The sequence below is a fragment of the Podarcis erhardii genome (genome assembly GCF_964252035.2).
Source record: "Podarcis erhardii genome assembly, chromosome: 6".
Classification (NCBI taxonomy): Eukaryota; Metazoa; Chordata; class Lepidosauria; order Squamata; family Lacertidae; genus Podarcis; species Podarcis erhardii.
In genome coordinates this window covers 9,990,582-10,018,457 of record NC_138510.1, presented here as the reverse complement: position 1 = coordinate 10,018,457, position 27,876 = coordinate 9,990,582, and the positions used below count along the sequence as shown (strand labels likewise).

The 27,876-nt window shown below is 43.8% G+C and overlaps 1 protein-coding gene and 1 long non-coding RNA gene across 4 annotated transcripts in view; both read left to right on the top strand.

Annotated features, from left to right (window-relative positions):
• The window catches only part of LOC309345223, a 434,352-nt gene that overhangs the window by 87,696 nt on the left and 318,780 nt on the right, over window positions 1-27,876 (top strand). The gene's annotated exons all lie outside the window — the stretch shown is intronic.
• SLCO4A1 (solute carrier organic anion transporter family member 4A1) overlaps window positions 1-27,876 on the top strand; it is a 62,056-nt gene that overhangs the window by 15,708 nt on the left and 18,472 nt on the right. For 2 of the 3 annotated variants that reach the window (XM_081867648.1, XM_081867649.1), the window contains exons 2-4: window positions 21,622-22,618; window positions 24,278-24,368; window positions 25,742-25,863. In XM_081867648.1, coding sequence (XP_081723774.1) covers window positions 21,799-22,618; window positions 24,278-24,368; window positions 25,742-25,863 — 1,033 coding nt within the window. In that variant the 5' untranslated portion in view covers window positions 21,622-21,798. Of the gene's footprint in view, window positions 1-4,248; window positions 4,523-21,621; window positions 22,619-24,277; window positions 24,369-25,741; window positions 25,864-27,876 lie in introns of those variants that run through there. The other variant, XM_081867647.1, reaches the window with a different exon arrangement.

The following is a 27,876-nucleotide window of genomic DNA, read 5'->3' as shown; positions in this document are numbered from 1 at the left end:
AAGCAAAGCTGTGATGAGGGGGTTCTTGATACAACAGAATGCTGTAAAGAAAAGAACACAAAATGAGAGGAAAGATAAGATCTTGGAGAAAGTTAAAGAGTTAGAGAAGAAGTTAAGATCAAATCCGAAGTCACAGCCGATTCTGAGAGAAATTAAACTCCATCAGGCACATTATTCTAAACTGATAAACCAGGAAATAGAGTGGAAGATTAAATTAATGAAACAAAAAACTTTTGAATCGGCAAACAAATGTGGGAAACTGCTGGCTTGGCAGTTGAAGAAGAGACAAAAGTTAAATACAGTCACAAACCTGGAAATTGAAGGAAGAAACATTCAGAACCCCGTGGAGATTAGAAAGTGTTTTCAGAAATATTTTAAAAAATTATACACTCAAGGGCCGCAGGATGAGGTTGAGATTAAACAATTTTTGGAAAAAAATGGACTCAAAAAACTGTCACAAGAAAATAGATCACTCCTGAACAGCAAAATAACACGACAAGAGATCGAACAAGCCATTCAGAACATGAAATTGGGCAAATCTCCAGGGCCAGATGGCCTGACCTCCAAGTATTATAAGACACTAAGAGATTATCTGATACAACCATTGATGGAGGTCAGTAATGAAATTATGGAGGGAAAGAAGGCGCCGGAATTGTGGAAGGAAGCTTTCATCACATTGATACCAAAATCAGAAACTGAAAAGACACAACTCAAGAACTATTGTCCCATCTCCCTTTTAAATGTGGATTACAAAATATTTGCTGACGTTTTGGCAAGTAGGCTTAAAAGAGTTTTAAATGAAGTAATTCATAAAGATCAGGCAGGCTTTCTCCCAGGTAGACACATGTTTGCTAACACAAGGAACATTATTGACATTTTAGAACTTTTGCAAACAGACATAAATACAAAAGCAGTGTTAATTTTTATAGACGCGGAGAAGGCTTTTGATAATATCTCTTGGAAATTTATGAAGGGAAACCTAAAAGAAATGGGAGTGGGACGGGGTTTTGAGAGTGGGATGGATGCAATATATTCAGAACAAAAGGCAAAACTGATAGTTAACAATGTGGTTACAGAAGAGTTTAAAATTGAAAAAGGAACACGACAAGGCTGCCCGATTTCCCATCTGTTATTTATTTCGGTCCTGGAGGTGCTCTTGAATATGATCAGAGGGGACCGGTTGGTGCAAGGGATTCAGGTCAGAGCGAAACAATATAAATTCAAAGCTTTTGCAGATGACCTAGTTTTGACTCTGCAGGAGCCAGAATCTAGTACGAAAAGAGTTTTACAATTGATTCAAGACTTTGGTCGGGTGGCGGGATTTAAACTAAATAAACAGAAAACTAAAGTGCTGGGAAAAAATTTGACAGACACAGAGTCAGAATGGTTTCAGAGGGAAACAGAATTAGCTATGGTAAAAAAAGTAAAGTACCTAGGGTTAAACATAACAGCAAAAAATCTGAGTCTATTTAAGGATAATTATGAAAAATGTTGGTCTGAAATCAAGAGAGACTTGGACAGTTGGACAAAGTTGAAGCTTTCTTTGTTAGGCCGAATTGCTACTATTAAGATAAATGTATTGCCAAAGATGTTGTTTCTGTTTCAAACATTGCAAATTGTGGACAAGACGGAGTGCTTCTGGAAGTGGCAGAGAGATATTTCTAAATTTGTCTGGCAGGGCAAAAAGCCCAGAATTAAATTTAAGATCTTAACCGATGCGAAAGAAAGAGGGGGCTTTGCCCTGCCAGACTTAAAGCTGTACTACGAAGCCGCAGCTTTCTGCTGGCTAAAAGACTGGCTACTTCTCGAAGACACTGATGTATTGGATCTGGAAGGTTTTAACAATGCTTTTGGTTGGCATGCATACTTATGGTATGACAAAGTTAAGATTAATAGGGCCTTTAAGAACCATATTGTCAGGAAAGCAGTATTTAACGTCTGGACAAAATATAAAGACTTATTGGAAAATAAAACTCCGAGGTGGCTTTCTCCTCTGGAAGCCAAGGCCCGAAAAAGACCCAATATGGAGGCCAAATGGCCAAAATATTGGGAAATATTAGAAAAAGATGGAGACAATTGGAAATTGCAGAGTTTGGAGAAAATGAAGGATAAAGTGCGAGACTGGTTACATTACGCTCAGATTAAAGAAGTTTTTAAAAATGACAAAAAGTTAGGGTTCCAGGTGGAGAAATCGAAGTTGGAAACAGAATTGTTAGAACCAAAGACTAAGGTATTATCAAGAATGTATAACTTGTTATTAAAATGGAATACACAAGACGAAATGGTTAAATCGGCTATGATAAAGTGGGCACAGGACATTGGGCATAACATTATGTTTGAGGACTGGGAAAGGTTGTGGACCACTGGGCTGAACTTCACTGCATGTAATGCTTTGAAGGAAAATGTAATGAAAATGATATACAGATGGTACATGACCCCAGTTAAACTTGCCAAAATATACCATTCGTCTGATAACAAATGCTGGAAATGTAAAGAAAATGAAGGAACATTCTTTCACCTCTGGTGGACTTGCCCTAAAGTGAAGGCCTTCTGGGAAATGATATATAATGAGTTGAAAAAGGTATTTAAGTATACCTTCACTAAGAAACCAGAGGCATTCCTCTTGGGTATTATCGGCCAGAAGGTGTTAAAGAAAGACCGAACATTTTTCATGTATGCAACAACGGCAGCAAGGATACTTATCGCTAAGAACTGGAAAACTCAAGATCTACCCACACTGGAAGAGTGGCAGATGCAGCTGATGGACTATATGCAACTGGCGGAGATGACTGGCAGAATCCGAGACCTGGGAGAAGAAAGGATTGAAGAAGATTGGAAGAAATTCAAGATTTATTTACAAAAATATTGTAATTTGGTTGAATGTTAAGAAGGATGCTTGATCATAAATAATTGGCCACCACTAAATTAAATTGGAATTTGATGAGAAGTGAGATTAAGGAAAATATAAACCTTTTGGAGAATTGTTAGACTAAATTTAAATGAGTGGATATAAGATTGTAAACAAGATGATAATTTGCTTGAAAAAAACTTTTCAACGATGTAAGTGGGAGCAGGAGACGTGAGGAAGTCCAAAGAAGTTATGAAATTTTGTTATGATATAACTAATGTTGTTTATTATCTGTGCATTTCTTTTATAAAAAAAAAACCTTAATAAATATTTATAAAAAAAAGACAACCCCGATTTCCAATTCTAGTTAGCTTGTTGTTGTTGTTGTTGTTGTTTAGTCATTTAGTCGTTTAGTCATGTCCAACTCTTCATGACCCCATGAACCAGAGCACGCCAGGCACTCCTGTCCTCCACTGCCTCCCGCAGTTTGGTCAAACTCATGCTGGTAGCTTCAAGAACACTATCCAACCATCTCATCCTCTGTCGTCCCCTTCTCCTTGTGCCCTCCATCTTTCCCAGCATCAGGGTCTTTTCCAGGGAGTCTTCTCTTCTCATGAGGTGGCCAAAGTATTGGAGCCTCAGCTTCAGGATCTGTCCTTCCAGTGAGCACTCAGGGCTGATTTCCTTAAGAATGGATAGGTTTGATCATCTTGCAGTCCATGGGACTCTCAAGAGTTTCCTCCAGCACCATAAATCAAAAGCATCAATTCTTTGGCGATCAGCCTTCTTTATGGTCCAGCTCTCACTTCCATACATCATTACTGGGAAAACCATACCTTTAACTATACGGACCTTTGTTGGCAAGGTGATGTCTCTGCTTTTAAAGCAATGACAAACCTAGACAGCATCTGGTTAGCTACATCTTTCAATTCACACATTGCCCCAAACCATAGTTTCGTTTTCTTAGCCATGCATGCAACAGAAGTCCCCTTTCTCCTCATGCCTTTTCCTATCCCAAATGTGCTCTGGGTTTAGTGGGTGTGCAATGGGGGAGGAGAGGCGAGGAGCTCCATTGCGGAAGCAGAAGTCCTTGCACTAACAATGGGACGAGTGACTTAGCTCTGCTTTGGATACAAGCCCATTGTTTGGAATTGCTACAGTATCTGAGCTGAGCCAGTGTGCAGCCTACTTCATCAGAAGTGTATCTATTTTCTATCTGATAACTGTTGGAAAGCATGCAAATGTTTCCACAAAAGCTGATGCTTTGTTTACACAAAGATGGTGAATCATTATCTCTTTAATTTGCTTTGTCCTGGGAGGAGAGCCAGAAACCACAATCCAGATAAAGGCTGTCCTTTGTTCATGTTTTCAAATACATAAGAAGCTTCCTTTGCAAATGGTGGGGTCCAAACAGCACTGGCTTGCCCGTTCATACTGGGCTTGGTTCAAGGTGTTGACTTCTACATATAATGTCCTGAATGGCTTAGGGAACCAAAACCTTAAAGGACAATCTCTGCTGGTCTGGACCTTGAGATTTGCAACACAGGTCTTTTTCATGGTTCCACCAATGGGGGTAACCTATGGTTGCAGTGTCATACGATGGGCGTTTTCAGTGGTGGTGGTACCCTGGTTATGGGTCTTGCCCACCCCACTTTGGAGGTCCAGATCTCTCTGGTTAGTCATCTTTTGGTGTCAGCTTAAGATGTATATTTTCAACCTGGTGTTTTTCTGTCTATTCTGTCTGCATTTTTCCGTCTATTCCTAAATTTCTGGAGTGGCGATATACATAGGAACCAACTCCTAGGGGCTGAAAGTCTTCGCCCCCCAATAAAATATTTTATGGGGCTGGCCCCCCAATGTTTTATTCAAGTTGGCACCCCTGGCGGTATATATTTTGAAGTGAATGTTGTTTGTTTTAATCTCTAACCCAATTGTGCTGTTTGGTATGGCTTTCTGTTTGAATTTGTTATTTTGCACACCACTCTGGGATCTCATGGCTGAGCTGGCTTAGCAACAAGCATTGTGTATATTTTAATGAACTGAATAGAGTGAAATGTAATATTATGAGTCATAGGAGCATGGAAAGTGTGTATGAACTTCACAGTGCTTAGCTTATTGTTGTTGTTTTTGGTTCCTATTTTGTTAATATTGTTTTATTGATTAAATGCTGTAATGATTTGTCAACAACAACTTTTTCTGCAATTGCTGCTTTATTAATAGTGCTTTACAGATGATTTTACTGAAGGTTTGTTAATTATTCTATATGATTTATGCTGTACTTGTGATGCTCTGTTATGTTGTTGTTATTTATCGTTTGTAAGCTGCTTTAGGATTCATTTGAACGAAAAGTTGCCTAGAAATATAACAATTTTTTTAAAAATCAAATCAACCAGCCATGTGGTTCAGAAAAAGCATGGAAATGACACAAAGCTTTGTGTCAGCCCTGGCCCACTTAAAAGGGGGAGGTATTAAAATCATACTTCAACTCTGGAGTGAGTGAAAAGATCCCTGAATAATTCTGACTAAGGTCATTATTTATCCCCCACATAGAACTGATGCACTCCCAAAATTCCCACTATCCCACCATGTAACACTGAGCTTTCTGCCACTTTTTAAAAGCTGTGGGCTGGTATTTCCTTCAGAAGTTCTAGAGCAGGGGTTGAGACCTTGTGTTGCTCCAGATGTTGCCAAGACTCCATCATCTCTGACCATTCGCCATGCTGACTTGGGCTGATGGGGATTCTGGAGGGGCACAGATTCTTTGTTCTAGAACAGGCTTCCTCAACCTTGGCCCTCCAGATGTTTTGAGACTACAGTTCCCATCATCCCTGGCCACTGGTCCTACTAGCTAGGGATCATGGGAGTTGTAGGCCAAAAACATCTGGAGGGCCGAGGTTGAGGAAGCCTGTTCTAGAAGGACCAAAATGAAGGATGCCCACTTTTAGTCTGGTTGCCTTGGGAACTGATCTGGCAACAGGAACTAATGCAGCCCACCCATGTCATTTGTTGCAATCTGCTAGGTGTTTAGAATCTCCCATTCCTCCTTTGGCTTGCAGTCCCAAGCAGGAAGCGAAAACAAGAGGTTGATAGTGTCCCTGGTGAGCTATTACGACACGATCGGTATGGGCTGTGTTCTGCCTTGCAGACCTTGAGTTATGCAGAACTCCATGCAACTCTTGTCAATGGACTGGTTGGGTCTGTCAGGCTCCAGAAGCTGGACTAATTTGTTTGGTCAGCTCACATCTTATAGCATGTTAGAATCAATGTTTTATAAACAGTTCCAGTTCAGTGAATGTGACGTGAAATGAGCACTGCATCCTTTCCCATTGCATGCTGCCAAAATAAATCTATTGATTACAGATTGGAAACAAAATAAAGAGCTGGGGGCTGGGGGGGTATCATCTGACTCTTCTCGCCCAGTACATTTTTAAAAGTGCATCATTCATGCTTGGAGACAACAAATGGTCTCTGATTCTTTTAGTGATGGTTGAGAACATTTGCTGGTCATTCAATCTGCAGTTTTTACCCTTTTTCTTTCTATTTGGGTGGCAATTAACTTAGGATTTGTTTTATTGTTCTGTGTTGCCTTGAAGCCATTTCAAGTGCAAGACATGGTATAGATTCCATCATTGCTGGCTTTATGTTTCTCTAGTTTTAATTACTATTTTATTATTATTTATTGACGTTATATACCACCCTATAGGGACGTGGGTGGTGCTGTGGGTTAATCATCCTTGACCACTGGTCTTGCTAGCGAGGGATGATGGGAGTTGTAGTCCAAAAACATCTGGAGGCCCAATGTTGGGGAACACTGGGTTAAACCACAGAGCCTAGGACTTGCTGATCAGAAGATCGGCAGTTCGAATCCCGGTGACGGGGTGAGCTCCCGTTGCTCTGTCCCTGCTCCTGCCAACCTAACAGTTCAAAAGCACGTCAAAGTGCAAGTAGATAAATAGGTACCGCTCCAGTGGGAAGGTAAACAGTGTTTCCGTGCACTGCTGTGGTTCGCCAGAAGCGGCTTAGTCATGCTGGCCACATGACCCGGAAGCTGTACGCTGGCTCCTTTGGCCAATAAAGCAAGATGAGCACCGCAACCCCAGAGTCGGCCACAACTGGACCTAATGGTCAGGAGTCCCTTTGCCTTTACTTATAGCGCCCTATACCCGGAGGCATAGTTACCAGGTAGGAGGCATCTGGTTCGCCATTGTGAGAACAGAATGCTGGGCCTGATCCAGTTGGCTCTTGTGTTATTATGATAATAATAATGCTTAGCCATAAGCATACTTAACATTTGCAGAGTGATTTTTTTTCTTCTGATGTCTTGATAACCACACACATTTTTTCAATGAGGTTATATATACAGCTCCCTGGCAGAGCTATTATTACAAGTCTGTAACAGGTTTCCCTCTACTGAAAGTTAGAGAGGTAGAAGGAATCTGGAGTCTGCGCTCCACTTCAGAGGAGAGTGCACTGCTAATTCAGTTTAAATCTTGCCTCCACCACAAACCCAGACAATGGGTTATATAACATCCTTCCCCATCACAAGTCCCTCTAGATGTTATGGATGCAGCTTCCATTATCCCTAGCTGGGGCTGATGGGAGTTATAGCTCATAACATCTGGAGGTAAAGGCAAAGGTAAAGGACCCCTGGATGGTTAAGTCCAGTCAAAGGCGACTATGGGGTTGCAGCGCTCATATCGCTTTCATGGCAAGGGAGCCTGCGTTTGTCCACAGACAGCTTTCTGGGTCATGTGGCCAGCATGACTAAACCGCTTCTGGCACCACAGAACACTGTGACAGAAACCTTCCCACTGCAGCGGCACCTATTTATCTAATTGCACTGGTGTGCTTCTGAACTACTAGGTTGGCAGGAGCTGGGACAGAGCAACGGGAAGCTCACCCCGTTGCAGGGATTCAAACCACTGACCTTCTGATTGGCAAGCCCAAGAGGCTCAGTGGTTTAGACCACAGTTACACCTGCGTCCTACATCTGGAGGGTGTCAGGTTGGTTGGGGAATACTGATATGGAATATGATCACGCTATTCAGTTTGTGACCCGTGCTACACTACAGGGCTGGAGAACAGTTGGATACAGCTCCTGCCATCTCTTACCAATGGCCAATGGGAGTTGGAGTCCAACAATATTCAGAAGCCCAGCAGTTCCTTATCTGTAAGGAGTGAGCAGTAAATCACACCATGCAAGTTGGAGTCAGCTCTTTCTTTGCAACAACAGGATCTGCACAGGGTTTGTCAGGCCTACTGAGCACAACAACTCGTATCCGGAAGTCTTGCCCTCATGAAGCAGTTGCTGAGGCTGAAGGTCCCCGTCTCCCCACAACTGCCTATGTCCCTCCTCTCTAGGGTTTTCCCCCACCCAAGCAATCAGAGGCTGTGCCTGTGCAATGCTGATCTCTTCTCCACACTTTCCATGCCTCTTCTGGTCCTGGGAGACAAGTGGGAAGGGAAGAAGAGGAAGAAGAAGAAGAGGAGGAGGAGGAGGAGGAGTTTGGATTTGATATCCCACTTTATCACTACCCGAAGGAGTCTCAAAGCGGCTAACCATCTCCTTTCCCTTCCTCCCCCACAACAAACATTCTGTGAGATGAGTGGGGCTGAGAGACTTCAGAGAAGTGTGACTTCAGAGAAGGTCACCCAGCAGCTGCATGTGGAGGAGCAGGGAATCAAACCCAGTTCACCAGATTATGAGTCCACCGCTCTTAACCACTACACCACACTGGCTCTTGTCACACCAGGTGGGGGAGATCAAAGAATCATAGAATCATAGAATCATAGAATCATAGAATCATAGAATCATAGAATCATAGAGTTGGAAGAGACCACAAGGGCCATCGAGTCCAACCCCATGCCAAGCAGGAAACACCATCAGAGCACTCCTGACATATGGTTGTCAAGCCTCTGCTTAAAGACCTCCAAAGAAGGAGACTCCACCACACTCCTTGGCAGCAAATTCCACTGTCAAACAGCTCTTACTGTCAGGACGTTCTTCCTAATGTTTAGGTGGAATCTTCTTTCTTGTAGTTTGGAACCATTGCTCCGTCTCCGTCTCCGAGATACTTGTGGTTCTCTGCTTCTTGGCCTCTCGCCACCCAATTTCCTGCCTCTGATTCTGGACCTCTCTGCCACAGACTCTCCCAGCTCACTTAGCCCCGTTACCTCCTCAGCTTCCAGCATCTCTTCCCCCCACTCCAACCAATCGATGACACAATGTGTGACTTAGCATTATGTGCAGTCCCAGTGCATGAGTCACTTCGGCCAACATTCTCCAACTTATAGTCCTACTGAAGCGAAGGAGCCGTTCTTTGATTTAAGAAATGTCAGAACTAACTGACAGCACTGAAGCTGGCTCTGAGGTCATAACACTTTGCTCTTCCATTGTGCCCTGTTGAAGCTTGCCTATATTCTGCCAAGACTGTCAGAATCTTGTCCATCATCTTCAGGAAAGACTTTTTGAAACAAGATCATGCCTTTCTGCACCAACTCTTCCCCTTGGCATTTTTATGGTGATTCACAAAGTTTCAGGGGAGGTGCACTGGAAGAGAGCCCCTGCACCCCCATCAAAGCCTTTCTAGGCCCAGTTCGATGACCTAGAAAGATCCTCAAAAATGTTCCTTTGCCGCAATCCCTGTAGAATTGCCTTAGGAAACCAGATACTGCAAATTAATTTGCGCAATTAATGAGGCGTGTGTTGCTGCTGATAAAGAATCAATTACTAGCAAGCATCTGGGTGGTGAACCTCTTTCTCCAAAGTAACCCATAAGAGCGAACAAACCTTTTGGCTCTTTTCATTTCACTTCTCTAAACAAGATTTGGTTCTGCTTTTAGCTCCCCTGAGAGTCGTGAATATAAATTTATCTTCGTGGTTTTCATTACAAAGGCCAGATACTTATCTAAGATTGATGGCTATTAATAGAATAGTTACAAGGATGAAAGTTAAGTATTACTGAGTCTAGCACTGTTCAGGTAACAACACCATTCAGTAAGGCCCAAAGTGTCATTAATTTCAGACTATTTAAACTCTACAGTTACTTTCTTGCCCAGCCACACTAATTGTTATGAAAATAAATGGTTTCATGTAAGCCGAGCCTGGATACCAGCTACCATTTAGCTAGAGTTCATTCAACACCTTTGCAATATCTGCAGCACAGATATTGCTCTGGAGTATATTTTTATTATACTTACGCTTGCCATAAACCTTAAAAGCTTCCTCGTTGCTGTTAGGTGCATTATATATGAGCACTTTTGCCCACTAATGGTTTTGTGTCTTCATTGTATGTTGCCATTAGTAAGGTTGCCACCTGGTGAAAGCAAACATAATGGGTTAGTCATGTGAACTTTAACCACTTAATTAACTGATTAAATCTGCATATATTTGCATATGAATTAAACAGAAGTTCCGACAAAAGAAAAGCATCCATTTTTTTAAAAAAATGACTCATATTAGAAAGTAATGTTAATCTGCCTTAGCATTTTAACTGTTGTATGTCTTAAATTAACTGTTGTAATTTTTTCTTGATTTGTCCTAGTATTATTATTACAGTCGTACCTTGGTTGTTCAATGCCTTGGTACTCGTACATTTCGGCTCTCGAACGATCGAAACCCGGAAGTGAGTATTCCGGTTTTCAAACTTTTTTTGGAAGTTGGCTTCCGTGGCTTCCGATTGGCTGCAGGAGCTTCCTGCAGCCAATCAGAAGCCGCGCTTTGGTTTCTGAAAATTTTGGAAGTCGAACGGACTTCTGGAACACATTCCGTTAGACTTCCAAGGTACGACTGTATTATGATGGTGTATTTGTTTAAAGACCTTGCATCACAAAGGCATCATATTTACAACCATGCTCATAAAAGGTAAGATAGACAGACAGACAGGAGTCATACAAACAACTTAAAAACAGCATTCCCAATTATTTATTGCTTTTAAAAAAGGGAAAAGGGGATTCATCACATAATCTACTGTGTGGTGGGCTCTATAGTCATTATAATATGCATGGATGTGTAGCAAAATGGTGCAGTCTTCTTTTGAAAAGTGCATTAAATGCATGCTTTCTCAAAAGTGAGACCCACGTTGTTCCACGAAACTTACTTCCTGGTAACTGTGCATAAGATTGCAGCCTATTACTCAAACCAGAAGTGGATCCTTTTTCTTCTACTTCTTCCTTTCATATCCTCCACTGCATCCTCCAGTCCCAGCAAATTGCTAATAAACTTTAATTCTTCCAGCAAAAGTGCATTAGTTGCTCCAAAGCACTAATGGCTTCTAATGACTCTGCCAAATCAAATCACAGCCCTTGATTCAGCAAGAACAGGCTGTATATTCTCACTGGTCTTGCTCAGGTTCTTCGTGAGCACGTCCAAAAATAGCAGGCTCAATGCTGCCTCGAAGACGCAGCTCCCTGAGAACATCCAAAAAAAATGAAATCAGCTTTCAAGGAAATGACTTGGGCTGCAGCCTTACTTACCTAGGAATAAACCCTCAATAAACCCTCAAAAGACTCAAAGGGACTTTCTTTGAGAAAGACATATGTAGGATTGCAGGAAAAGTTTCCAAAAAAAAAAATCTTTTCTTTTATTCCAGTAAATCTATTTAAGGCTGCAACAGTTAATTGATCAACTTTCTCAGCTGAAAAAATCTTTTGCTTGCCCAAAAAGGTATCCCAAATTAATCAGGCTGAAAATATTATTTTATTTATTCTGACACAAAACTGAATTGCAGAGAGGAACCAAGAGTGAGTAATTTATTTTGGCTCAAAGGGCCACATTGCCCTAGTGGGCAGCCTTCTAGGGGCCACATGTTAATTTGCTGGTGGAGCAGCAAATATTATTATTATATATTTATTTATATCCTGTCCTTTTTTTTATCGACAAGAACTGAAGGCGGCTTACAGATAAAACAGGAACATCTAAAAATATCGTGCTTTTCTGAATTTTTAAATGGAAAACCCGAGCACATGGAAACACCGTTTACCTTCCCGCTGCAGTGGTACCTATTTATCTACTTGCACTGGCATGCTTTCGAACTAGGTTGACAGGCGCTGGGACAGAGCAACAGAGTCACAGGGATTCGAACTGCCGACCTTCCAATCAGCCAGCCTAAGAGGCTCAGTGGTTTAGACCACAGAGCCACCCGCGTCCCTTTTGCTGCTGTGAGAAGGGGATGCTGAACAAGATAGGTCTTTAGCCTTTTCCAGCAGGGAACATCTTATGTTCAATGGTGAGATTTGGACTTAGAATTTGGGATTTGCAACTTCTGGAGTTTCCCCCTATCAATTTCAGTCATTTGGGGAGACCCAGAGCTCCGGGTTAGAGAACAGAATCTGGTGATCCTTTCCTGAAGTGGAGGTCACCAATGTATCCCCATAGGTCTTCACATACCCACAGATGTCCCCCTTGGTCGCCTACCCTGCCCTTCCCTGCTCTGAAACCAGGCTCAAAAACAGCACTTTGTTGTAGCCCATGGAACAGTTTGTGGTGTGTGTGTGTGGTGCCGGCAACAGCTTATCTAGTCTGCGAATGTATCCGAAAGGGCCAAAAAGGGTTGTGGCCCCTTCTCCTAAAGGGGGGGGGGTCACCCTTGAAGGGGGGTTGGACTAGATGTCCCTTCGGTCCCTTCCAACTTCATGATTCTATGACTCTAAGAAAAATAAAGATAAATTTAGGTGACACTTTGAACCACTTGGTTGCTTGACTGGAAGTCAGGTGTGGGTTACCAAAATGAGCAACGCAATAGCAGAACTGGGAACTGACTCATCTCCCCCGTTTCTGTGGTCTCAGATGCACATTGCAGGGCTTTAGAGATTAAAGAAGTAGCCTTGTGGCCGAGACCTGCTGTCTCCCAATTCGTACAATATCCAAGCTAACAGGTGTTACTTGCCTTTTCAGTCCCTTGAGTTGATTCCATGATGGCTGCATTTTGCCTCCACAGCTGGAAGCAGGAATGCTTCTGAATACTAGTTACAGGGAACTGCAGGTGGGGAGAATGCAAATTTACTCAAATCCTACTTGTGGGCTTCCCACAGGCATCTAGTTGGTCACAGCGAGAACAGAATGCTGGACTCGATGGGCTGTGGGCCTGATCCAGCAGGCTGTTCTTATGCTCTTGCTTTAATCAAAAGTCATGCAGTCACTACATGTTGTTTTCATTACATTTTGATGCCAACCTTTGTTCACTGAGCTCTTGGCATCATTTTGTTGTTTAGTCCTTTAGTCGTGTCCGACTCTTCGTGACCCCTTGGACCAGAGCACGCCAGGCGCTCCTGTCTTCTGCCTCCTGCAGTTTCATCAAACTCATGCTGGTAGCTTCGCGAACACTATCCAGCCAACTTGTCCTCTGTCGTCCCCTTCTCCTTGTGCCCTCCATCTTTCCCAACATCAGGGTCTTTTCCAGGGAGTCTTCTCTTCTCATGAGGTGGCCAAAGTATTGGAGCCTCAGCTTCAGGATCTGTCCTTCCAGTGAGCACTCAGGGCTGTTTTCCTTCAGAATGGAGAGGTTTGATCTTCTTGCAGTCCATGGGACTCTCAAGAGTCTCCTCGAGCACCATAATTCAAAAGCATCAATTCTTTGGTGATCAACCTTCTTTATGGTCCAGCTCTCACTTCCATACACCACTACTGGGAAAACCATAGCTTTAACTATACGGACCTTTGTTGGCAAGCTGATATCTCATAGGCACCTAGAAAGCCATCTTATAACAACTCAGGCCAATGGCCCATCTGTATTGTCCTCAGGCATTGGTTGAACTAATGACTCTCCAGGGTTGGAAGGGACCCAAGGATCTAGTCCGTGAGTAGGCAACCTAAGGCCTGGGGGCTGGATCCAGCCCAACCACCTTCTAAATTTGGCCTATGGACGGTTCGAGAACCAGAGTGGTTTTACATGAGTAGAATGTGTGTTTTTATTGAAAATGCATCTCTGGGTTATTTGTGGGGCATAGGAATGTGTTCATTTTTTTACCCAAAATATAGTCTGCCCCCCCCAAGGTCTGAGGGACAGTGGACCGTGTTGGGATGCATTCAAGGGAACAGGAGCAATTGGCAGGCCCACAGCTGGCTCCAGCCCAACAGCCAGTTGCCAGTCGAACTCCAGTCCTTGGTTCTGCATCAAAACTGCGACTCAGAAGAAGAGTTTGGATTTGATATCCCACTTTATCACTACCCTAGAGAGTCTCAAAGCGGCTAACATTCTCCTTTCCCTTCCTCCCCCACAACAAACACTCTGTGAGGTGAATGGGGCTGAGAGACTTCAGAGAAGTGTGACTGGCCCAAGGTCACCCAGCAGCTGCATGTGGAGGAGCGGGGAAGCGAACCCGGTTCCCCAGGTTACGAGTCTATCGCTCTTAACCACTACACCACACTGGCTCTCAGAGCTTCAGAAGCCTTTCAGGAGCTGAGCATGCAAGCCAGCAGAGTAAACAAACTCTTTGCAACGGAAGGGCAGATAGAGGCATATGTAAAGTGTATTTACAAGCAGTTTATTCAGCATAGATCAGGACAAAGGAAAAAAACATGTCTTCTCCCTTTCATGTCCAAGCAAGACAGCATAAGCAAAAGCTATACACAAACGGAAGTTCCCAGCAAGCTGTGCTGGAGAGTAAACAGACATGTGACATACAACTATCATGTCTGTTCCTTTTAAGGTGGAACGGAACATCAACATCCTAACAGACCAGCCCCCTGCTTCTAGTCCAACCCCTGGCAGTGCAGGAATCTCAGCTAGAGTATCCATGACTTATGACCATCCAACCTCTGCTTTAGAACTTCCTCAGAAGCAGAGTCCACAACCTCCCAAAGGAGACTGTTCCACTGTCAAACAGCTGTCACTCCCAGAATGTTATTCTTGATGCTTAGTGGGCACCTTTCTTGTCACTTAAAGCTTGCTCCATCTTCCCTGTGAGAGCCCTTCAGAGAGCCCTATCATATCTCCTCTCAGTCTCCTCTTTTCCAAGCTAAACATGCCTAGCTCCCTCGACCCTTCCATGGAGGTGCCATGGATTGAATTACACTGCCAGCCAATTTAAGCATTACTGAGCTGGAGAAACTGATGGCTTGACTGAATATAAAACAGCTCCTTACGTTCTTATGAGAAGGGTCACCACCCATTGCTAGATATAGGCAACATGCCATAAAGCTGTTAAGGAGCTAGAAAGTGTTGGTCAGGGAGATGGCCTGAGAGGGGAGGATGCAGTGCTTTGTTGCATAGCCAAAAGCTGCTGGCAAGAAAGTGAGATTATATAGAGACAGCAGAGAACAGACTACTCATGGTGGTGCCAAGGAAAGAGCCTGTTAAGAGTCTTAGTCCTGAAGGCCTTCGAAAGACTTGAGGCTCTAAGAATAAGAATAAGAATAAGAATAAGAATAAGAAGCAGAGACATCACCTTGCCAACAAAAGTCCGTATAGTTAAAGCTATGGTTTTCCCAGTAGTGATGTATGGAAGTGAGAGCTGGACCATAAAGAAGGCTGATCGCTGAAGAATTGATGCTTTTGAATTATGGTGCTGGAGGAGACTCTTGAGAGTCCCATGGACTGCAAGAAGATCAAACCTATCCATTCTGAAGGAAATCAGCCCTCAGTGCTCCCTGAAAGGACAGTTCCTGAAACTGAGGCTCCAGTACTTTGGCCACCTCATGAGAAGAGAAGACTCCCTGGAAAAGACCCTGATGTTGGGAAAGATGGAGGGCACAAGGAGAAGGGGACGACAGATGACGAGATGGTTGGATAGTGTTCTTGAAGCTACCAGCATGAGTTTGACCAAACTGCCGGAGGCAGTGGAAGACAGGAGTGCCTGGCGTGCTCTGGTCCATGGGGTCACAAAGAGTTGGACACGACTAAACGACTAAACAACAACAAAACATTATTTATACCCCATCCATCTGGCTGAGTTTCCCCAGCCACTCTGAGTGGCTTCCAACAGAATATTAAAATACAATAGTCTATTAAACATTAAAAGCTTCCCTAAACAGGTCTGCCTTCAGACGTCTTCTAAATTTCTGGTAGTTGTTTTTCTCTTTGACATCTGGTGCGAGGTCATTCCACAGGGCAAGTTCCACTACCGAGAAGGCCCTCTGCCTGGTTCCCTGTAACTTGGCTTCTTGCAGGGATGGAACCGCCAGAAGGGCCTCGGAGCTGGACCTCATTGTCCGGGCACAATGATGGGGGTGGAGACGCTCCTTCAGGTATACTGGATTGAGGCCGTTTAGGGCTTTAAAGGTCAGCACCAAAACTTTGAATTGTGCTCGTAGACATTGTGCCCATGTCGTAGCATCCCCATAGTTCCACAATTTCAGTGGTTACCAAGCTGCAAATGTACAAATCTGAGTTGGGTTCTCTGATGCTTTTGCAGGTAATTCTGCATCTCACTTTTCTCCTCCTCCTCATATTCAAGGCCTCGCATTATATTCTGCCACATCATCCAATGACGGCAACTAATTTCACTTTGCTGGGCGTAAGCCTCTCCTGGCTATGAGAAAACACAAGATAAGAGCGGATCTCATTTGCTATAGTAATTCCTTATCAAAGTCACAAAGCCAGCGAGAGTGAAAGAGAAGATTACCTACCACTGAGAAATGCCTTGGGAAATAGGATTATTTTACATGCCATTTGGCAGCTAACTCATAACATTCATTGCGCTGAGTAGTTGCAGCTGAGTTTTCAGGGGAGGATTTTAATTGGCCCTGTGACTTGTTATGCTGATTAAAACGATAATCTCTGATGAAAAGCTTTGTCGGAGCGCTTCTTAAACCGCTGCTTCCAAGGCCAGTGGGGTTAGGGGACAAGTTGTGGGGTTTTTTAAATTAATATTTATTGGGTTTTCAATGTTGCCAGTTTCTGCCCCCACATTGCACTCATCTTCAAGATGCTATGTACCGTATGTTTTGCTCCATAAGACGCACCAGACCATAAGACACACCTAGTTTTTGGAGGAGGAAAACAAGAAAAAAAATATTCTGAATCCCAGAAGCCAGAACAGCAAGAGGGATCGCTGCACAGCGATCCCTCTTGCTGTTCTGGCTTCTGGAATAGCTGCGCGAAGCCTCTTCAGGGCAGGGGGAACGTTCTTTCCACTGCCCTGAAGAGGCTCTGTGTTGCTATCCCAGAAGCCAGAACAGCAAGAGGGATTGCTGCGCAGCAAAAGCAGCAATCCCTCTTGCTGTTCTGGTTTCTGGGATAGCTGCTCAGCCTGCATTCGCTCCATAAGACGCAAACACATTTCCCCTTACTTTTTAGGAGGGAAAAAGTGTGTCTTATAGAGCAAAAAATACGGTAAGTCTAAAGCAGGGACTGCTAATGTGGCACAGTGAGGCAGTTATAGTGGTTAGCTTTTCATCTTTGAAAAATGTCTAGAACCAAATGAAGAAATTGGAAAAGTGATGCTCCTCTCTCTTTGCCCCACCATCCTCTTTCAGTATAATATTTTTTTCAAGGCTCAGATTAATTGTGCTGGATCTGACTTTTCCCCATTTTCCTTGGGAAAGTGGTATGTATATGCACACATTTTCTGTCTCTCAGGGTTGGCAAAAAAGTGATCAGAGGCAATGGGACTCACTCCCTCAAAAATCCAAGTGTGCCGACAGGCCCAAAGAGTGTTGCTATCCCTCTTTTAATGGGTTGCCTGATGCACGTAACCCTCATAATCTTCTCACAATGTTTAAATAAAGGAAGAGAGTAAAGTTTGCTGTGTGAGAATTAGTTACCAAATTAAAATTAAAATAAAAATCAGAGGCTACATTGGTGCCTTTAACAGCAGTCTTATCTGGAGATGTTAACAACTGATGATGCATTGTTTCCATGCCAAGAAAACCCCCATTTGCTAATTTCTGCAGAATCAGGCTGCTGTTAAAAGGTACAGGAGCAGAACGGGTTGAGATCTCCCTCTTCTGCCAATTACTACTGGTTGGGAGACCCTCTAGAGCTGATTTTGGGGTACACAGAGAAGGAGGAGGAGGAGGAGGAAGAGAGTAATCTAAAATCCTGCTGTGCTAGCAGAACGCAACTGTTGCAGCAATAGAAACCTTATGTTTGGGCTCCTTTTGAAATCCTTCAAGGTGTTTTGAAAGACTAAATTCAAACTTGAGAGAAGTTTCAAGAGCAACATTATTATTATTATTATTATTATTATTATTATACTGCCCTATACTTGCAGGTCTCAGGGCGGTTCACTTTACTAACATGGTGGTGGGCAAGGATGCTAGACAAAGAGAGTCTAGTATTTTGAAATAGAAACTTAAATATCAAACAGTTACAGAAGAAGTGTGCATGCACACGAAAGCTTATATCCAGAACAAACTTAGTCAGCCTCTAAGGTGCTACTGGACAATTTTAAAAATTTTTATTCATTTATTTAGATTGCATCAGACCAACACTGCTACCTACCTGAATCTAGAATCAACAACTCCCATGAACAGATCTGCCTTCAGATGCCTTCTAAAAGTCAAATCGTTGCTTATCTGTTTGACATCTGATGGGACGGTGTCCCACAGGGTGGGTGCCACTACAGAGAAGGCCCTCTGTCTGGTTCCCCATGGCTTCATGTCTCACAGTGAGGGAACTGGCAGGAGGCCCTCAGAGCTGGAGCTCAGTAACTGGGCTGGACGATGGTGATGGAGACGCTTCTTCAGGTGTACAGGGCTGAGACCGTTTATCTGGTGGCACTAATTTCCATCTCCATTGCAAAGGAAATTGTGCATCCCAAACTATTTCCGTGGACTGCGTGGGTATTGCTGTCTGTGCTTATATGTGGACTGAAAGCAACATCATCTAAAGGCATCTTAGGGGAAGAGTTGTGGCTCAGTGTTAGAATTCCTTCTTTGTAGGGAGAAGGTCCCAGGTTCAGTCTTTCTCATCTCCAGGTAGGTTTGGGAGAGACTTCTGTCTGAAACTCTGGAGAGCTGTTGCCATTTGGTGTAGACAATCCTGAGCCAGAAGGACCAATCAGATGGTCTGACGGTGCAGAAACAGAGGTAGCTGCCTTCTACCAAGTCATTCCATTGGACCATTTAGCACACTGTTGTCTACTCTGGCTAATGCAAGACAGCTTCCTATGTCCCTAATGAGTTAGAAAGTGTGGCATTTCTGCAAACTTTTAAGCAGTATTTTAATTCGTCATTGTTGTTTAATCGTTTAGTCGTGTCCAACTCTTCGTGACCCCATGGACCAGAGCACGCCAGGCACTCCTGTCTTCCACTGCCTCCCGCAGTTTGGTCAGACTCATGTTTGTAGCTTCGAGAACACTATCCAACCATCTTGCCCTCTGTTGTCCCTTTCTCCTTGTGCCCTCCATCTTTCCCAGCATCAGGGTCTTTTCCAGGGAGTCTTCTCTTCTCATGAGGTGGCCAAAGTACTGGAGCCTCAGCTTCACGATCTGTCCTTCCAGTGAGAACTCAGGGCTGATTTCCTTCAGAATGGATGCGTTTGATCTTCTTGCAGTCCATGGGACTCTCAAGAGTCTCCTCCAGCACCGTAATTCAAAAGCATCAATTCTTCGGCCTTCTTTGTGGTCCAGCTCTCACTTCCATACATCACTACTGGGAAAACCATGGCTTTAACTATATGGACCTTTGTTGGCAAGGTGATGTCTCTGCTTTTGCTTTTGCTCTGCTTTGCTCTGCTTTTAATTAGTATTTAATTAGTATTTTAATAAAGTCATGCAAACTACTGCAAAATATATTTGCACCCCAGTCTTGCACTGTCTGCAGCTTTGAGATGGGACAAAGAGTGAACCTATTTATTGCCAATCAGAACACTCCACAAAAGGAACCTTTTCTATTCTGAAGACAGCTTAAAAGCCCAGGAAAATGATCCATTATATTATCGCTTTCCCCCCCCAAAATAACATATCCATGGAACGCATGAATTCCATCTGGGCTTCTCTTCTAAAACGTTGTTTTCTTTTCCCTCCTGCATTTCTTTCATCCTTATCCTTTTTGCGGGGGAAGTATTGCTTCTCCTGATAGTGTCCTTGTATTACAAGTGTCCCCATAGGATTAACTTGACCTATTTCAAAGGAGAAATAGAGAAACATCCTTAATGAAATGATCCTAAATATGAACTAGTTGCATAACAGCCCTACATTTCATCAGCTGCTAATGTGTGACATTCTATCTGCTTCCTACCACAACCATGTGCTGTGCACAGTTGACTATAAAGAAATCCTAGTGGATCAGATCCTACTCATGTGTCGGAGCTCCACACAGTGAGAACATCCATGGTCTGCATAGAAACCATGTGCAGTGCTCAGCTGTTGCAGAAAGTGGCTAAAAAGTGCTAAAAGCGCTTCTTCTTTGATGATCACTTGTAGCTGAGTAAGATTGCCTTCCATGAACACGATCTTAACAGTGAGTCCATGAGTGACTGTGGAGGCCAATTCTGGATCCACACATCCTTCCACAGTGGGGACATAGGTTTCTAGGTGGGAGTTGATCATGGTGAGGGTTTGCCAAATGTGCCTTCCTCTTAGCACCTTTCTTCCTTTTGTCCTGAGTTTGAGCGTCTTCAAAGACCATGGCACCTTTGGTAAAGGCTGTTCCCCAACTGGAGCGCTTGCAGGCCAGTGTTTCCCAGTTACTGGTGTCTATACTACATTTTTAAAGAGTCTTTAAACCTCTTTCATTGACCACCAGCATTATGCTTTCCATTTTTAAGTTCGGAATAGAGTAGTTGCTTTGGAAGACGATAATCAGGCATCTACACAACATGACCAGTCCAACGAAGTTGATGCTGAAGAATCATTGCTTCAACACTGGTGATCTTTGCTTCTTCCAGTACACTGGCATTAGTTCGCCTGTGTTCCCAAGAGATGTTTAAATTATTTTGGAGACACCGTTGATGGAATCTTTTGAGGCATTGGAGATGGGGTTTTAAGTGGTCCATGTTTCACAAGCATACAGTAAGGTTGGTAGTACAATAGCTTTGTAAACCAACATTTTGGTTTCCCTGTGAATTTCCCGGTCCTCAAACACCCTGCACTTCAATAGGGAGAAAGCTGCACTCGCAGAGCTCAAGCGATGCTGGATTTCGGCATCAGTGTCGGCCCTTGTGGAAAGATAGGTAGGAGAAGTGATTGACACTTTCCAACACTGCACCATTGAGTTGGATTGGTTAGATGTGTTGTTGCAGGAAGTGGGTGCAATGTCTGGGGCTAAAAGTGCAACCACACCATGGCCTGACCTGTGAGAAGCACATAGAATCACATAATTGTAGATTTGGAAGAGACCCCACAAGTCACATGGTCCAACCCTCTGCAATGCACGAATCTCAACAAAATCACAATAGCTGACCAGATGTCCATGGGAAGCCAGTGATCAGGACCTCAGCACAACCCCACCTATAGTTTCCTACAACTGGCATTCAGAGGCATATAGCCAGGAGGCAGGGCATAGCCAACATAGCTAGTAGGCATGAATTGGTGTAACTCTTTTTTACAGCCATCCAAGTTTGTGGTCACTCACTAGGTGACCTTCGGACAGTCACATACTGTGTAAAGATTCTCAGTTGCTTTTAGGTTTTCCTCCCCTTTGTGTCTACATTTAAATTCTATAATATTTCTATTTCTACATGCATTTGTATTGGTTACGCTTATTACTTTTACTGTATATTGTATGTGTTTATTTCAATATATCTTAATTTACTAATTATTATTATTATTTAAAAAAAGATAAAATGCATGGTTTGGAGTTTTGCTTCGTGGAGGAATACCAGGATAAGAATGTAATGTGATAAAATAAAAAGTGCACCTCCTCATTCCATCTGATTATTTCTTTCCAGAATGAAGTGGTTTCAGAGTCTCAGCGTTGCCTGTATACTTGTCGGTGCACTTATTGCAAATTCTCCCCTTCTGAAAGCCAAGACCTCCGCCCACTGTTAGAAGAACACAAGCCAGCCTGGGGAAGGGGGAAAAAAAGAAAAAGAAAAAAGCACAACACACCTCTTGGCTCCTCTTTGATGGCAATGCCTCACAACTTGGCAGGAGAAAATGGCTTCAACTTTACCCAGAAACTCATTTTCTCCAGCCCGTCCAACCCAGCGGAGAACAGCCTTACTTTTGATACGACCAGTCCCAAGGAATCTTGCAACACTTCCGAGAGCAATGGCACTTTATACTCAAGCGCAAACAGCCCTTCGGACTCCTGCATTAAACCCCTCTGTGACGAGGGACCCGAAAACAAGAGCCAGTTCAGCAAAGGCATTAAATACGTCTCTTCAGAAGGGGAAGTGCTGGTGTGTGGGTGGGGAGCCTTCACGCCGAGTTGTTTACAGTTCTTCAACACGCCCAAGGGGGTCTTGTTCTTCCTCTGTGTGGCTTCTTTCCTCCAGGGGATGACTGTGAATGGCTTCATTAATACGGTCATCACCTCCATAGAGCGGCGGTTCGATCTCCGGAGCTACGAGAGTGGGCTGATCGCCAGCTCTTATGACATCGCCGCCTGCGTGTGCTTGACGTTTGTCAGTTACTTTGGGGGGAATGGGCACAAACCGCGGTGGCTGGGGTGGGGGGTGTTGATCATGGGCATTGGGTCGGTCATCTTTGCGCTGCCCCAGTTCACCACCAGCCAATACGAAGTACATTTCTCGGAGGAGATTGGCATGTGCTCCTCCAATCAGAGCGTGGGGTGCACAGAAAGCGTCTCCAGCCTCTCCAGTTACCGGTTTGTCTTCATGCTCGGACAGTTCCTACACGGGATCGGAGCAACGCCATTATACACTCTTGGAGTGACCTATTTGGATGAAAATGTCAAGTCCAACTATTCCCCCGTGTATATTGGTAAGTGTCAGGCTTCAGGGAATCGGTTTCCTCCCTCCGTGCCAGTAGATAAGCAGAACAAAGGGAAAGGAGTCTTCTTACCAGTTAGAAACTTTAATAATCACAGCCAGAGAACAAAGAACCCATCTCCAAGAAAGAGCAGTGCTCCCAATTAAGAATCCCACCCTTTTACATCCCTATGAATCCATGTCACTGCTACGTCTTGTAATCTGACCTTGTCCCCTCTGTGATTTGTGTCCTTTCTTTTCTGCCACTTTCTCAGCTCTTCTTGACCTTGGGGAGAGCGGATGAATGCTTTCCAGAGACAGTAGATCTGTTAACCCTCTCTCTCCCAGTGTTTCATCTCCTAGCTGTTCCCCATCCAGTATTTCCCAGCTACTGCCTTCTGAAACTGTGCCCCTCTGCAAACCACTGTTCCAAATCTATACTGTCCTCCTGCTCCTGGGAAGATTCAGGAGCAGGGGGAGGGGGAGGCTCCCACCATTCCTCCTCAGTACAGCCCTCCTCTTGTCATGGAGGGCATGTTGGTGTTGCTTTCTCCTTCCCACACACCTGCCCCATTGGATAGATTTGGAGGGTAGGATAAGATATTAGTTATTATTTATCCTTATATTGCCTCCTTGTGCAAGAGCACCAGCTGTCTAGCAGACTACATGCTTAGCTCCACAAGGCAAGCCTGATCCTTGCAGCATTGTCACACAATGCTCTTCCCCGCCCCATCTCAATGAATTATAGTACACACAAAAGGAAGCATTAGTCACAGGTGTAGCAATTAGCCAGCTTGAGTGCTGAAGAACTGTGCAATGCAAAGGAGTTAATGAGTTTTCCCTCTGCGACTGCCTGCGTATCATTCATCAGCCACAAAATGGAATCAAGAAACATCCCTCCTCTTGTCATCTACAGAAGGGGTAAGCCCTAAGATTTATTCAGGCACAGTGAATTAATTGCAGTCCTATTATTATTATTTCTACTACTAATACTACCATTAATTTTATAATTGCCTTCTAAGCCACCATCTCAGTGCAATTTGCACAGAGGATTATTAAGTCTTAAATTCAGTTCTCCACATTTCAATTTCTGTTTGCAATTTTATTTTATTTTTTAAAAAGCAAGTCTTCATGAGAATTCATCAGTGTTTGAGTGCAAAATTCTCCAAATGTGCATCTTTGTATGCAATTTTCGCATTTCCCTCTCAAACAATACATTTTTATGTGATTTTTTCACACTTTAATGCAGGATATGCATTTTTGGATACATTGCTTGGTTGGAGAACTGCCAAAGTTGGAGCAGTCTGAATTTCAAAGAATGGCTGTGTTTCATTTCTTGTACTGTTTCAGAGAGTGAGAATGACACAGATTCGCCTTTAAATGTAATCTAAATCAAATTTCTCCTCTGTCTCTGGACCCACCTATGGCAAAAATTAATAAGCGAACAGCACTTAAGCTTTCCCTTTGCAGTAATAATGTGGGCGAATGAACATCTGTTCCCCAGTGATAGTGAGAGAATGTTGGGAACTTGGAGAAACTGATGGTACATCTGCAATGAATTCCCCCCCCCCCCAAAAAAAAATCTGAACTTCAGCAAAACTTTAGAATTCAGAACTGACTTTTTGAACTTTGAACCTTTTCAAGTGTCTCTCATGATATCTTTCTTTTCCAGCTATTTTCTACACTGCTGCCATATTGGGTCCTGCAGCTGGCTATCTGGTTGGAGGGATCTTTCTGAACATTTACACCGAAATCGGAAGACAGTAAGTTTAGCATTCTTTATCTTGGACACAGCAAATTCTTGTTAAACCTTTTACCTAGGCTACCAGTCCTGTTGGCTATGTTCTACCTCCACTGCTGGAGACAACATGCCTCTGAATCCTAGTTACTGAGAATCACAAGTAGGGAGAAGGTGTTGTTGCTTCCCAGAGACTTCTGGCTGGCCAATGTGACAACAGAGTGCTGGATTAGATGGGTCTTTGACCTGATCCAGCAAGGTTCTCCTGATGCTCTTATTATATTCCATGTAGAAAGTCTCAGGTTCAGTCTTTGGGCCAGGCAGGGCTGGAGACAGCAGCCTGGAACCAGGAACTAGAAGTTGGAGATAAAAAGGAATCCAGAGCATAGGGTAAGCCAGGTGGCAGAACAGGAGAACATCAGGGCTGGAGAGACATCAGGATAATCAGGTGAACCAGGAGCAAAAACATCACAATTCAGGTACATTCCAGGTACTATGGCATCCTAACCATTACAGTACAACTGTGGTACTCTAGATGCTAAAGGAGATGCCATATTTGCATGGCAGAACAGATGACGTGGATGTGGAAGGTCACATGTGATTTCCCATTGGTAGGGCTTGGGGGAAAAAAACTTCTGGCCATCCCCTGGACAGCTACCAACCATAACATTAGACAATAATGGTCCAGGTAACCAAATGGTTCCTTTTGGAAGGTTTATCTGTTCATGGTTGTTTCTACAAGGAAGTCCCATGCAAAAAATTTTGTTCAACATAAGGGTGATTCAAGGGTTCTCTCTGGGGTCAAGGGCACCTTTGGGAAAACAGAAGGATAATACCTTGCTATTTTTCAGGAGCACTTTTATCTCTGGCCAAAGCACTGCTCACGGAGTGATTACTGCAGCAATAAGCAATTAAGTGGTCCTACGAATTAAGGGCATATGCCAAATGCACAGATAATTTTGGTTAAAAAGAAAGGGAGCCCATTTTACCTGTGCTGATAATTTTGCTAAAGCAATTGGCAGATATTAAAAACTCTGCTCACTCGCTCTGTTTTGGTATTTCGATCTTGCGTAGAAACTTTCATCTTACATTAATTTAAGCAGTTGAGCCTGCAATCTATTAATCTTGAATCCCAGGGTGGGCCTTTGAGCTTTGACGTGAGCCCAGCCTGCTAAATTCCAACTCAAGTGGAATTCAGGTTCATTTCTAATCATTGCAAAATGCTTCCCTCACTTCCAAAAGTCTCCACCTGTCTGGGAAGTAGGGGCACTATGACATCATCATAATATTTTTGTCTAGTTCATCCCTGGCTTGTTCTTGGCTGACGTCAGTTTGTCAGAATACGGGAAGAGAATTGTCATAAATGAGTAACTTTCCTCCTCTGCCCTTTCCCTGCAGAATTGATCTTACACCGGACAATACTCTGTGGGTTGGAGCTTGGTGGATTGGATTCCTGGGTGCAGGGGCTGGATCCCTTTTGATCTCGATCCCTATCTTGGGCTACCCTCATCGCCTGCCAGGTAGGTCAAGAGTGTCCCAACTAAACTCATTTTGTAGCGCAGCAGCCCACGCCCTTCTCAAGAGAGTGGAAGGCTGCCAAGTGGTAGGGATACTAATACTGAACCCCTCCTGTCCTGATGAGGAGCAGGAGAGGCCATAGCATAGCGTTGGTGCATCTGCTTTGCATGCATAAAGTCCCAGGTTCCGTTCCATGGCATCTCCAGGTAGGGCTGGGAATGTCCCCAGCCTGAAACTTTAGAGAGCTTCTGCAAGCCAGTGTAGGCAATACAGGACTTCATGGACAAACAAAGTGGCGCAGAATAAGGCAGTTTCCCATGATGCTCTTAAGAATGTGGTCAGATTCGCTTTCAGCATGTGGCTGGACAATACAGATAGGCAGCATAACAAATGGTAAGGCTTGGGAAATAGTTCATTCTGCTTACCATTCTGTTAATCAAAATACAAAATAACCAGTGGTCTTGTTTGTACGTTATGCTCCACCAAACCATGGCCTAGCACGGATGTACCAGCTAGCTGGCAGCAGACCGACTGAATCCTGGAGCCCTGGGAGACGAATAGGGAAAGGAAACAGAATTTGCAGAACAGCGTGCCTTTGTTAATCTGCCATTGTTATGCCCTGTGTGTTATCATTTGAACCTGGGTCATGCTGTGCATATTTGCCTGTGGAGGGGGAGAAATGAAAGCAATGCAAATTCTCTCCCCCGCATCTTCCTCCTCCGGCGTCTCTTTTGCTCAGTCGCCTTCCTTCCCCTCTCGGGCCTTGTCCCAAATCACTTTGAAACAAGCTGACGAGCTTTTTGCAACTTGCTTGATGACACACACATGGTGTCCTAAGATTCCCTCACCCTCCCTTTTCATTGTGCGATACTTTTGGATAGCCAAGCTCAGAGCAGACAAGGCACTGAAATTCTCCACCTCTGGATCAGGCCTGCTGCTGCCTTTTATGCCATTTTTTCCCTGCTCACCTCCTTCTGATGTGTCAATTGACCTTCTCTTGGTCTGCTGGAGTTGCAGATAATGTTTCATGCACTGAACTCTACACGGGAGGGTTGGTATTTTGCCGCTGAGCACATGATTTGCATGTAAAAGGGTCCCAGGATTCAGTTCCTGACATTTGCAAGCAGAGCTAGGAAATACCTTTGTCTCGAGAGCCTTTGCCACTGCTGGTTGGTGTAAGGTGGAAAGCCCGTGGCCTTCCATGAGCTGGTGGCACGCCTGTGCAGGCAGCAAAACCAGGACATTGATTGGGTCTCTGTTGGGCCACCATAGATAGCTGATGACTTGTGGCCCAATCCTACCCTGTGAGCAGTGGCAAACCTACATTTTTGTGACCCCGAAGCTTGAAGTGTCACGGGGGCCTCTTTACGACCAACAGTGAGGTCTGGGTAACCACTGTTACCTGCTTCAGTGGGGTTGTTCCATGACAGATCAGCACACCTTTACAACATCTGTGCTACTGACTCTCAAACTTTGAGATTGCAGACCCTCCAACAGTCCCTATTTTCCAAGGACAGTCCCAGATTCACAGAAGCCATCCCGGTTTCTGATCTGATCCCATAATGTCCCGCTTTGCCTTAGGATGTCCTTCTTTTCATCAGAAAAATGTTGGAGGGTATGGTAGGACATCTCTATTTTCATCAGAGAAATCTTGGAGGGTATGGAGTTATGTGACCCCCGAGCTAAGGCGATAAGTAACTATACAACTTTTAGAAGGCATCTGAAGGCAGCCCTGTATAGGGAAGGTTTTTTTAAAAAAAGTTTAATATTTTATTATGTTTTTGTATATGTTGGAAGCTACCCAGAGTGGCTGGGGCAACCCAGTCAGAGGGGTGGGGTATAAATAATAAAATTATTATTATTATGGAATAGGAAGTCCTTATTTTCATCAGAGAAATCTTGGAGGGTATGGGATTGTGGAAATATTTGCAACAAAAATTAATGAATTCGGGTCATGCCACTCAAATTGGGTCTGCTAGACTCCAGAAATTTAAGCAATGTGAACTAAAGTTGCT